The following is a 12,603-nucleotide window of genomic DNA, read 5'->3' on the forward strand; positions in this document are numbered from 1 at the left end:
AAGGCCAATGAAGAAACATTTTCTTTCAAGAAAGCCTGAAGTGTAATGTTTTGTTTTAGTTTTGAGTCGGTAACCCTGTCATTTCATTCCTGATAAGATACGCAACTCACTTTCACCTGTCATTCAGACATTTAACAGCCAAACCAATGACCCACAATGCACTGAACATCTATATAGGATAAACAGTGTCTTAGACACTTCAGAGCACTGAAACCCGTTTAAGGGTCAGTAAACCTAAAACTCCAAACACAGACACTTGTCTCCTCCTTGTCTGTCGGTCTCTCTCACAAGCACATTTGTGTGAGGGCTAGTGGGAAATAAAAGTTGCTGGTGGAGGGACAAATTGGAGGGAAAATCAATCCCCATGCTTTTGACCTCCAGACTTTGCAAGAACACAGGATGAGTGCTCTCATCTGGTGGAGGGAATCGTTATTGTGGCACGTTTAAGTGTGTGTGTGTAATCAAGGAGACCCGTGTTCAAGTGGTGGGGGGATTTACTCAAGTGTGCTCCAATCACAGAGGGTCCCTGCTGGGTTTTAAGAGTCTGCCGTCACTGTTTGCTATACTGGGAGGGTCCTGTAATGTAGCAGGATGGCAGTGCCATCTGTCTTAACCTGTTTTACTAATGCCAAGCTCCTCGCTGGCACAGTGACGTCAGTATTTACACAAAGCAATACTCTCTTCCCATGTGACTGACCACCTGTCATCCCATTACATCCTTATGTAGTTTGTCCATGCATTCTTTGTCTTCTAAAGCCACATAAAATAGCTTTGTGTGGGGAAAAGACTAAAAGTTGAACTTTTTAAGAGCTTGACAGTCCACAGTCTATTTTCATTTTATGGAAAAGAGCAGCTAGGACATTCTTCAAAATATCTTATTTTATGATGAACATAAAAACGTTGGACAGTTTTGGAATGGTGTAAGTAAGTAAATGATGACAGAATCTCTTTCTCTACCACCTTTCTCTTTTTCAGACAATCCATCTCTATTTTTCTGTTGTGAAATGCTATATTTGCTGACACTCTTAATCATATCTGGAGGATTTTGTAAAGGTATTAAAAAAAAAATTGGTTCTTTAAAGGTTCTTTACAGATGGGAACAGTTCTGTGTAGAACTATATCTTCCTGAAGAACGGTTTTATGCTAAAATTACTCTTTGTACTTGAGTTTGGATTCTTCAGTCTCTACTCCAGATGCAGTCCCCGGCCCACAACGTCATCATCTACAAAAACTGCCCTCTAAATTACACCAAAATGCAACCAATAATGTACATAAAGATACATTATAGAGGATCGTGAAGCTATTTCACAGGAACTTGGCCTTCATTACATTTATTTTCTATTTCTATTTGTGTTCTTAATGTATGTAACTTAAAACGTTCAAATCATTATGTAAATGATCTATTTTACTTGTCTAAAATCTGGAACTCCTGTATACTGGTAATTTTTTGGTGAATGCTGAATACTGTGCTGTTTCACCAGTTAGACCAGCACCAAACCAGAGCTAACTAGTCCATACCAGCATAAAAATTTAAGTTGGGTTTAACAAAAGACAAAAAAGAAAAGAGAGAACAGTAGAAAATCAGGTAAAGGAAAAAGGGGAAAACATTAGTGTGATGAGTGGGGCGGGGCTGAGGGAGGTGGGAACACGAGCAAGGCCGGTGGAGTGATTGGGAAATCAGCGACACCTGCGACCCACCACCAGTCTCGAGTCCCACAGAGGAGATGGAAGGATATAAAACTGGAGCGACGACAGTGAAGGACGAGAGAGGACCAGGCCTGGGCTTTTAGTTGTGTTTTTATTTTGTGCGCATCAGTCGTCCGTGAGGGGCTGATGCGCTGTTTTGTGTTTTTTTGTAATTAAAGTTTCATTTTGATTGTCCGCCGGTTCCCGCCTCCTTCTTCCCGATGATTATTAAGGTTTTATTATTACAATTAGAAATTTAGAAAAGGTGTCTTCAGTTCATGCCAAACCTTTATAAGTATCTTGCCCTTCAGGGAGTTCGGACTGGGGAGCTGCTTTGGGTCTTTGTTCAGAGCCTCCCCCACATCCAGCTTGTCTCCGAAAATCTCTTTCAGGTGCTGAGCTATCTTCTTCTGCTGCTGAATGTTGCAGTGATTCTCTATGGACAGGATCACGGGAAACCTGACGCAGCAGGAGACAGAAGAGAGAAAGGATGAGGGTGACAGTAATCAAACCAGGGAACAGTTAGAACAGTCAGCAGCTGCTCCCTGCCTCCAGAGCCTTCCCCTAACATTAACCTTTTATCCGTTTTTCTTTCATCTTCACTCATCTTCAGTCTTGTGCTCTCTCTCTTGCCATCTCACTACTTCCTTTTTCCTGTCTGTCTGTCTGTCTGTCTGTGTCTCTTTTTTTCTACTTTCCTTTGCTGCTTGCTGTCTGGCCTTTTCTGTTTACTTCATCTGCACACTCCAACAAATCACACTGACTTTGGGTTCTATTCTCACTCATAGTCTGAGATCTCAACACTGAAAACACCACACATTTTACAATGCAAAAATCTTTCTCCTAATCTGTGTTTGTGCCTTGTTTACCAATAAATCTATGAAACCTCCATTAATCATGATAAATTGGAAAAATAATACATATTAATGTATTATACGGATCTGTAGTAGATTATTTCTTATAAATTTGGCTTATCCTGTAAATGTATCTTGTTTTGATGATGTTTAGATATTTTACCATAAAAGGGTTCTGACACATTTGGTCAATTAACCTTTTAAGTACAGATATAAAACTATTACACTTCTATATTACTGAAGACAAATATTGTATCTATCATTGAAATCTAGCAATTCAATATTTTAAAGCAGAATCTAAATGTATAAATAAAACAAATACATACATATATACATGAAATATTCATTATATATTTTTATTATTATTATTATTATTAAATTTTCACATTTTCAGGTCTTTCTTCTATGAACAAACAAGACAAAAACACTCATTAAGAAAAAGATATGTTGTGAATTTGATGACTGCATGTGATGCAAAAAAGTGTGATCTCAGAAATTTCAGTGTAAAAAAAAAACAAATAATAATAATAATAATAATAATAATGGAGTGCTCCGTGAAAATGACAGAATTAGATTCAGACAAGCTATACCTGAATGTAAGATACCTAGGAATCAGGGAAACCCTCCTCTCGCACACAAAACCACACATACATGTACACTCACCATGAAAAAAAATACTATGAAAGTGGGAAGTGGAAAGATAAAAAGATGCCCTGTAGGGCTACAGTGATGGGAATGCTGTCTCAGTAGGTGTCATGGGATTTGGTGAGTGTAATTTGCATGTGATGTGCATGTGCTAAAAGGCTCATTTGCTCCATTATGTTGAGCCATTAGCTGAAACAGGTGGCTGTTTAATGATAAAAACCATTAAAGAAACAGACAGGTAGCTTTCTAGGAGCATCCAGGCTCTGGTACAGGAAGATCTCTTCAGCTATTACTGTACTTATCCTCATGGTGATAAACAAAACAATTTTCCACTACAAATTAGATATAATTTTTTTGTCATGCACCTCACTGGATGCCTTGTCTGGTAATAGTAAGAGAAAGCAAACATAGGGGCTGCAAGCTCATCTGAATTGTTTCTAAATTAACAGTCTATTACAACAGAAAACAGATAGCAGACAAAGATGAACACACATATCATTCCCTTGAGAAGATGATTACTGAAATGTGTAGTATTTTTAGGGGGCACTAAACAATTTTTTATTATGAAGCTGTATTGTAATGTTTAATGGAAAACTATCTTAATGCTTGCTGCATATTATCTATTATAGTACTATTTTTTAAGTATTATGTAAGGCGGTATGCAATATGTGATGACAAATGTTTCAATGGTAGTATGCTACCTTGTTGTCACATGATTCCACCAAGTTAAACATTTGTTATTTAATCTTTTATTATCATTATTAAAAAAACTAAACAAAAAAAAACAGTTTGATTAATTTTTTTTCTAAAATAATATTTTAAACTTTAAGAATATATACTTTTTAGGTCTAATAACTAAACATTTTTAGTAGTATAATTAAACTGTCGTTAGCTCGTGTGTACATCAAAGTATTGTTCCTTACTTTAAATTTAAAATTACTTTAAAACTTTTAAAAAGTGAACATAGAGTATGGTTTATTTAAATGAGCTTTAAATGGCTTTAGTATGCCCACCAGGGATAGTTTCGAAAAGCTACAAAGAAAATGATGATTGATTTCCTGACATCGACTAATGACTGATCATAAGCAACTATCATAAAAGAGAAAACAAAAGCAAAAGAGAGGAGGAAGTACGCACTCATTGTTTACAAAGGCGTATTTGTTGATGGTCTCAATGACAGATTTAAAGGTGATCTTGGAGGTCAGTGTGTAACCGTGTTGGACCATAGGCTCCCCGTCTGGACCATCCCAACAGTCCACTGTAACACAAAGCATAGTCACAAACAAGGCTCTATAAATAATTGATTTACAAAATATAAATTAGACATATATCCACACGTGTTATCTCTTACCCTCCACACAGCGGCAGCCAGCCTGCAGAACCCAAGCATACATGTCCGTCTTTGAGTGGGACAGCAGTTGATCTCCAGTCAGGTAGGTGTTGTGGGAAGAGGCTATGAAATAGTTACACAGAGGCTGATCCATGTCTTGATTGACCTCGTTGTGCTGAGGGTTGAACACATCACAGACTGGGCTCCGCATGTAGTTGGTGAACCCTAGATAGTGAAAGCAAACCCAAAACAGCTGTATATTTTTTGCTTATTTGAGCCGTATATTATATAGTGCTGCAGAATCAAAAACAAGCCAAAAACAAAACATGCAACTGGTTTTCCAAAATCTTAAAATTTAGGCAAATGACTAATAATAATGCACTGCTAAAATATCAGCTGTTACAACCTTATGTCACACCCAGGGGCTGGCTATGCTTTAACTAAGCCACACCCCTTCTCAACTTCCACCTCGAGGAGGTCCCCAAACCCGACCCAATGGCCAAACAACACGAGAACAAGTAAGTGATAAAACAATCTTTATTTAAATATCTAAAAATAGCTTGGGGAATAGGGAAAGGGCAATTAAAACTAAACTCTGACTCGGCCCTCCAGATGGGCTATGGCCGGGAAGAGGTCAGGGAGCAAGGGGGCCACGGGGATCCGGGGCGTGGGACTCGGGCCCCGGCCTGAGTCTTAGGTATCCGTAGCGCCCTCCTTCTTCCTCCTCTTCGCTGAATACAGCTCACGGTAAGTACTGGTTCACACAGTTCGTTCTCGAGGTGCTCACTCTCTTTCTCTTCCTCCACAGGCAACGGGCTCTTTCTCTTTCTCCACAGGCAACGGCTGGGACACACAGGCACAGTTAATTCAGCTTGGTTTTGCTCTCACCTCTTCGCTGATTACAGCTCACAGTAAGTACTGGTTCACACAGTTCGTTCCTTGGGTGCTCACTCGCTTTCTCTTTCTCCACAGGCAACGGCTGGGACACACAGGCACAGTTAGTTCAGCTTGGTTCTGCTCTCACCTCTTCGCTGATTACAGCTCACAGTAAGTACTGGTTCACACAGTTCGTTCCTTGGGTGCTCACTCGCTTTCTCTTTCTCCACAGGCAGCGGCGTAAGTACAGGTTTCCTCAGTCTCTCCTCGTGTTACCCACTCTCTCTCCTTTTCTCTCCACAGGTATCAACTTGGGCACAATAGCACAGTTAGTTTGCTTTGAATGGCTCTCACCTCTGGGCTGGACACAGCGTACTGTAAGTACAGGGTTCGCTCTATTCCTCCTCGTGTTATTCACTCTCTCTCTCCTTTTCTCTCCACAGGTATCAACTTGGGCACAATAGCACAGTTAGTTTGCTTTGAATGGCTCTCACCTCTGGGCTGGACACAGCGTACTGTAAGTACAGGGTTCGCTCTATTCCTCCTCGTGTTATTCACTCTCTCTCTCCTTTTCTCTCCACAGGTATCAACTTGGGCACAATAGCACAGTTAGTTTGCTTTAAATGGCTCTCACCTCTGGGCTGGACACAGCGTACTGTAAGTACAGGGTTCCTCTGTTTCTCCTTGTGTTACTCACTCTCTTTCCTTTCCTCTCCACAGGTATCAACTTGGACACAAAACACAGTTACTCTGCTTTGGATGGCTTTCACCTCTGGGCTGGACACAGCGTACCGTGCTATCTCCGGAGATCTGAAGCACGCTCACAACATATACTGTACTGAACTAGGCTAGGACCAGCAATCTCCTTGTCCTCCCACGCCGAAGTGCGTGAAGGCGGGGGTTTATCTGACAGGACACACGGCAATACACAGCAGCCCACAGCAATATACAGCACCACGTCAAAATTATAGGTTTTCACAGCACGAAGACTCACCCACCACACTCAGTGTACGGAAAGGACACCCGTCTTCCTTCACTTCGCTTGGTTCGGATCTGGCGATGGAATATGCGGCCTAGCTGGTGATGTCGTCGTTGTGACTACTTCAATAAGTATTCCTTCGGCTCTCCCACCACACTATATTAGGGGTAGGGCCGCCCTCCTCCTCCTGGAGAGATCTACACAACGCCAGGTCAATATACAGGGCACTTTCGACTGGCTCTTAGTACTCACATCAATGCCACTTCCAATCCCCTTTTTCACGTCGTCTCAGTTCGCCGTATAATCTGTTCACTTCTCAACCTTTAAGGTTCGCGATGTCTTCACAATCATACAATTCCAGCCTGAGGGAGAGAGAGAGTTAGACAGCTACCAGCAGCGTACCAAGACGGGCACAACCCAGTGCTTCACACACACCAAAAAGAGCTTCCCAGACTGGGAAATAACTTGGCCTTAAGTACTGCCTTGTCCAGCGTATCCTCCAATCACCAACCGCTGTCCCTAACTAGGCACAGGTGCATCGAATTCCCTGATTTTCCTTCTTACGGCGCTACCGGAAGTTCCGGTGTTCTGTTTTTCCGGTCCGGGCGGAAACGCTTCCGGGCGGAACCAAACTTCCCGAATTTTGGTTCCGCCCCTAAAGATCGTCACCTTGTGACATCCTCCCCCGCCAATCCGTTCTAGTCCCTAGAACGTCCTCGGGCTGTCCACTCCCCATAGCGGGCAGGGGGTCGGCCTCGGTTCTCTCGCTGGGATCGTCTCACTGGTGAATCGGGCTCAGCTTGTTCAGGGGCTGCTTCTGGTTCTCTCGGGGCGATCGGGGGTGGTGCCACCACGGGTCTCCCTGGTACCACAGCCCAACCTTCAATCCAGGGGGCCGCTGGTACAGGTTCCGTGGGGACTTCTTCCACGGCTTCAGGGTAGTTAGGGCATGGGCGAATCATGTTCCGGTGCACCACACGGTCGGGGCCTGACTTCCCTTCTGGCCGGATGGTATAGACCGGCTGCCCCGGCCTCTGCTGCCGGCAGACTACATAAGGGGTGGCCTCCCAACGGTCACTCAGTTTCCCCTTCCCCTGCCGCCGATTATCTCTCACCAACACCCTCTCTCCTGGCAGTAGAGGGGCTTCTCTAGCAGTCCGATCATACAACCGCTTACTTTTCTCTCCTGCCGTCTGTATCCTTTTCGACACCTGCTCGTAGGCGAAATGCAAGCGCTGGTGATGGCGCCCCACCCACTCCGTTACACTTGCTTCCTCTTGGTCGGCTATCACTCCTAGGACCAGGTCAGTAGGCATTCGTATGTGTCTGCCAAACATCAGGTAAGTGGGAGCGTAACCCGTAGTACTATGTATACTGTTGTTATAGGCCTGTAGGAGGTTTGGCAAGGCACTCACCCAATCGTCCTGCCGTTGTTGGTCCAAGGTCCCCAGCAGCCCCAATAGGGTCTGATTGAATCTCTCACAGCCGCCGTTCCCCTGAGGATGATACGAAGTGGTGTGAGTTTTCGTGCAACCGTACAACTGGCATAGTTCTCTAATTACCCTGGACTCAAAGTTGGCTCCTTGATCGGAGTGCAGAAACTCCGGGCATCCGAACGTCTGGAAGACGGCCCGCCATAAAACTGTAGCGGTGGTGGTTGCAGTCTGGTCGAGGGTGGGGATAGCCCAAGCGTACTTTGTGAACAAATCCGTTATTACCAAGATGTTCTGGTAGCGATCTCGTGGTCGGCCCAGTGTCAAGAAGTCCATAGCCATGATATGAAGGGGGGCCTTCGCATGGATGGGTACCATTGGCGCTCGGACCTCCCGTCTGGACTTAAACAATATGCATCTCGGGCAAGCTTGAATTAGGGCGTGCACCGATGCCTCTAGCCCGGGCCAAAAGAAGAATCTCCTAAGCAGGGACACGGTCCTCTCCTGTCCCTGATGCCCCAACTGGTTGTGGTACGCCGAAACTAAAGCCGTTACCTCATCTGCGGGTACCACGATCTGGCGTACTTCTTCGCCCAACTTCGGGTCACTGACCCTTCTGCACAAAACGCCATCTCTCAGCTCCAGCCTGTCCCATTGCCCCAGCAGCCTCCTCCCAGTATCCGTCTGGGCTAACCTCTCCGCTGGCGTCAGCCGTCGGCCCTGTTCCAGCCATTCTCTTACCAGCCGCACATCTTGATCCCTGGCCTGTCTCTCCCTCCACCGACGGGGATCCCATCCCCAGTTCTCAGGCACGGCCTCTTGTCTGCTGCCTGGTGCCTCTACTGCTCCTACCATATAGCCCTCCTCCGGGCTGGCCCCTCCGGGGCTTTCCGCTTCGGGCAGCCTTGAGAGGACGTCCGCGTTCGTGTGTTCACGCCCTGGTCGGTACTGTAGTTGATAGTCAAAGTTGGCCAGTTGGGCCACCCACCGCTGCTCCACGGCTCCCAGCTTCGCCGTCTGTAAGTGTACTAATGGGTTATTGTCTGTAATGATCGTCACCTTGGCACCCCAGAGGTAGTCTTTAAATTTCTCACTTAGGGCCCACTTCAACGCCAGCAGCTCCAATTTGAAAGAACTATAGTTCGCATCGTTCCTCTCGGCTGGGTGGAGGCTCCGGCTGGCGTACGCGATGACCCTCTCAACTCCGTCCTGCCGTTGAGCCAACACCGCTCCCAGCCCGAGATTGCTGGCATCTGTATACAAAAGGAATGGTTTTGTGAAATCTGCGTATGCCAAGATAGGGGCCTGTAGCAGCTCCTGCTTCAATGTCTGGAACGCCGACTCACAATTTGCATCCCAGTCTACGTTGGGCGACCCCCGGCCCCGGTTACGACCTGTGCCAACCAGCAACTGATTAAGGGGTTTAGCAATTTTTGAAAAGTCCTTTATGAAACGCCTATAGTATCCCACAAATCCTAAAAAGGATCGCACTTGCCTCACTGTCCTCGGGGCCTTCCAGTCCTTCACGGCCGATACCTTTCCAGGATCGACGGACACTCCAGCCGCACTGACCACGTGGCCCAGAAAGTTGACTTCTCTCCGTAGTAAGTGACACTTATTGGGCTGTAGTTTCAATCCGTACTTCTCCATGGCCCGAAAGACTTCCTCGAGGTGCCTCAGGTGTGAATCAAAATCTGGGGAGTAGACAATCACATCATCCAGGTAAACTAATACTGACTCCATTAACTGACCTCCCAAGCACCGCTGCATCAGCCGCTGGAAGGTGGCCGGAGCGTTACAGAGCCCGAAAGGCATCCGGTCCCATTCAAATAGTCCAAACGGGGTTGTAAAGGCAGTCTTCTCCCGGTCTGCTTCGGCCACCTGCACCTGCCAGTAGCCACTGGCCAAATCTAGGGTAGAGTACCATGCCGACTGCGTGAGGCTGGCAAGCGAATCTTCGATCCGTGGCAAAGGGAAAGCGTCTTTCTTAGTCACGAGGTTCAGCTTACGGTAGTCCACGCAGAATCTCCAAGCCCCCGTCTTCTTTTGCACCAGCACTATGGGGGCCGCCCACGGGCTGCTGCTTTCCCTAACAACTCCTTGCTTCAGCATGCCTTGCAGGAGTGTACGTACCTCGGTATACAAAGTGGGCGGAATTGGGCGATACCTCTCCCGGCTGGGCCCTGCATCCCCGGTAGGTATATGATGTTGTACCACCTGGGTGCATCCGTAGTCTTCGTCGTGGGTGGCGAACACATGCTGCCATCTCCGAAGGAGGGCCTGTAACTTCTGTGTCTGTGCTTGCTCTAAATCCTCCCCTTGTAACGACTCACCCGCCAGGTGGCTCGGCACACTCCTCTCCATACCACCCCATGGGGTGTCTACTTGTGTCAGGGCCACCTCGATGACAGTGGGGCACACCTGACGAAAACTAATATCCCTCTCTTCCCTTACTTGGTGGGATGTAACCGTTGTCAGACGGGCTAATCGTTGGTGCCGATGTAGTTGCACCGCGTATGGATGTACATTCCGTATCCTCACGGGGACTCTCCCCCGCCGGACCGTCGATAATCCTCGTGCCACTTCCACTTGTGGACAATCCACATGGGGCTCCACCAGCACCCACTCTTCTGGGCCCGCTCTTCGGGGCGGTACTCGCGCCCACACAACAGCCTCACTTTTTGCGGGGACAGACAAAGCAAAACGACACATCACTCTTCCTACCTCTTCCTGTTCCCTGCGGACTTGGCTCATTTGCACCCTTCGACAGTCAGCTACCACACACTCCCACTTGGGCCTCTCTGCAGGTGGTATCTTCGATACGGGCCTAGCCCGAAATAGCTCTTCCCAGCAATCAGCGAGGACATTCATGCCCAACAGGGCTCGATGTGCACCCAGACAATGGTCTTGCACGATAATCACACCTTTCTGGGGGACCATCACTCCGTGAACCTCTAGGTCCGTCAATCGGTAGCCAATATATGGGATGTCGAGGCCGTTTGCGCCCTTCAGAGTAAGCCAGGGGGCCTCCGCCCCTGGTGCCCCTTGTTTCCCAAACACTTCTTCGGATAAACTCTCAGCAAACAACGTCACTTGGGAGCCTGTGTCTACCAGGCATTGAATCTCCTTGCCGCACACTCTCACCTTCGCCACGGGGCTACGCCCAATCATCTGGCTCCTAGAGCCATATCCTCTTCCAGGGTCTTCTCGAGGGGTCCCGGCCACACGACCCACAGTGGCCGGCCGACCTAAAAACCCCCTTCTGACGCCCTGCGGGGCCCACACTGACGGCTATAGTGACCTGGTTTGCCACAGCGGTTACAGATGGGTCGCCCTTGCTCGTCCCATTCGAAACGGGGCCGGTTAAAGTGGTTCGGGCGCCTGAACGGCTCTCGGCCTCCCTCTGAGTACACTCGGTCTCGGGGCGCCGGCCGTGGTTCCTCCCGCGCCCGTCCTTGGCGCAATTCTCCTACGAGGGCTTTAGACAGTTCAGACATCTGATCGCGGACATCTTTCAAAAGTTCAGCCTTCAGTGCTTGCTTCCAGTCAGGGCCTCCGGGTTGTGCTGGTGCTACTTCACTGACAACCGCACACACTGGGGAACCACTCACCTCAGTCTCATCACCTTCCAGGGCCAGTGCCTCTTTCTTCAGATCTTCGAACGTAAGACCCGGGTCCCTTCGAAACTGGATACGTAGGCTCTGTCTCACCGGACCCTCCTTCAACCCCAGAAGAAACTGGTCCCGCAATAGAGTCTCTCCATCTCCCAACCCGTGGTCCCGACGGGTCTGTAGTCGGGCGAATTGCTCTCGCAACCTCAGGGCGAAAGCTCTAATCGGTTGGCGGGGGCCCTGCTTACAATTGAAGAACTGGGAGCGAAGGACAGCTACGGGGGTGTGGTCACCATACTGTTCAGTGAGGAACTGGAACACGGTTTGGGCGTTGGCTCTAACGGCTTCGGGGGCGGCATGCACCTCTCGCCGCGCTTCTCCATCCAGGGAGTTTAACACAAATTGAAGCCGCTGGGCTGCACTAAGGCCCTGTAGGTCGGCCAAGTACTTTAGTTGAGCCTTCCATTCAGACAATCGTACCTCGGATTCTGTCCCCCCATATTTTTGAATCCAGGGGCTCCCCATAAAAACGGGCATGGCACGGGGTTGGGCTGAAAGCCCCGCGTTGTCGGTCATTGGACGACCTTGGTTACTCAACTCGAGGTGGAAACCCTGCCGACTACGCCAAATCTGTCACACCCAGGGGCTGGCTATGCTTTAACTAAGCCACACCCCTTCTCAACTTCCACCTCGAGGAGGTCCCCAAACCCGACCCAATGGCCAAACAACACGAGAACAAGTAAGTGATAAAACAATCTTTATTTAAATATCTAAAAATAGCTTGGGGAATAGGGAAAGGGCAATTAAAACTAAACTCTGACTCGGCCCTCCAGATGGGCTATGGCCGGGAAGAGGTCAGGGAGCAAGGGGGCCACGGGGATCCGGGGCGTGGGACTCGGGCCCCGGCCTGAGTCTTAGGTATCCGTAGCGCCCTCCTTCTTCCTCCTCTTCGCTGAATACAGCTCACGGTAAGTACTGGTTCACACAGTTCGTTCTCGAGGTGCTCACTCTCTTTCTCTTCCTCCACAGGCAACGGGCTCTTTCTCTTTCTCCACAGGCAACGGCTGGGACACACAGGCACAGTTAATTCAGCTTGGTTTTGCTCTCACCTCTTCGCTGATTACAGCTCACAGTAAGTACTGGTTCACACAGTTCGTTCCTTGGGTGCTCACTCGCTTTCTCTTTCTCC

The 12,603-nt window shown here is 47.9% G+C and overlaps 1 protein-coding gene across 1 annotated transcript in view; it reads right to left on the reverse strand.

Moving 5' to 3' along the window:
• Positions 1-12,603, reverse strand: part of LOC132101348 (1-phosphatidylinositol 4,5-bisphosphate phosphodiesterase eta-1-like) — a 90,938-nt gene that overhangs the window by 25,721 nt on the left and 52,614 nt on the right. The window contains exons 8-10 of the mRNA XM_059506240.1: positions 4,537-4,740; positions 4,323-4,443; positions 1,974-2,145 (exon numbers count right to left, since the gene is read on the reverse strand). Of these exons, the coding sequence (XP_059362223.1) occupies positions 1,974-2,145; positions 4,323-4,443; positions 4,537-4,740 (497 nt within the window). The remainder of the gene's footprint in view (positions 1-1,973; positions 2,146-4,322; positions 4,444-4,536; positions 4,741-12,603) is intronic.

Source organism: Carassius carassius, chromosome 23 (genome assembly GCF_963082965.1).
Source record: "Carassius carassius chromosome 23, fCarCar2.1, whole genome shotgun sequence".
Taxonomy (NCBI): domain Eukaryota; kingdom Metazoa; phylum Chordata; class Actinopteri; order Cypriniformes; family Cyprinidae; genus Carassius; species Carassius carassius.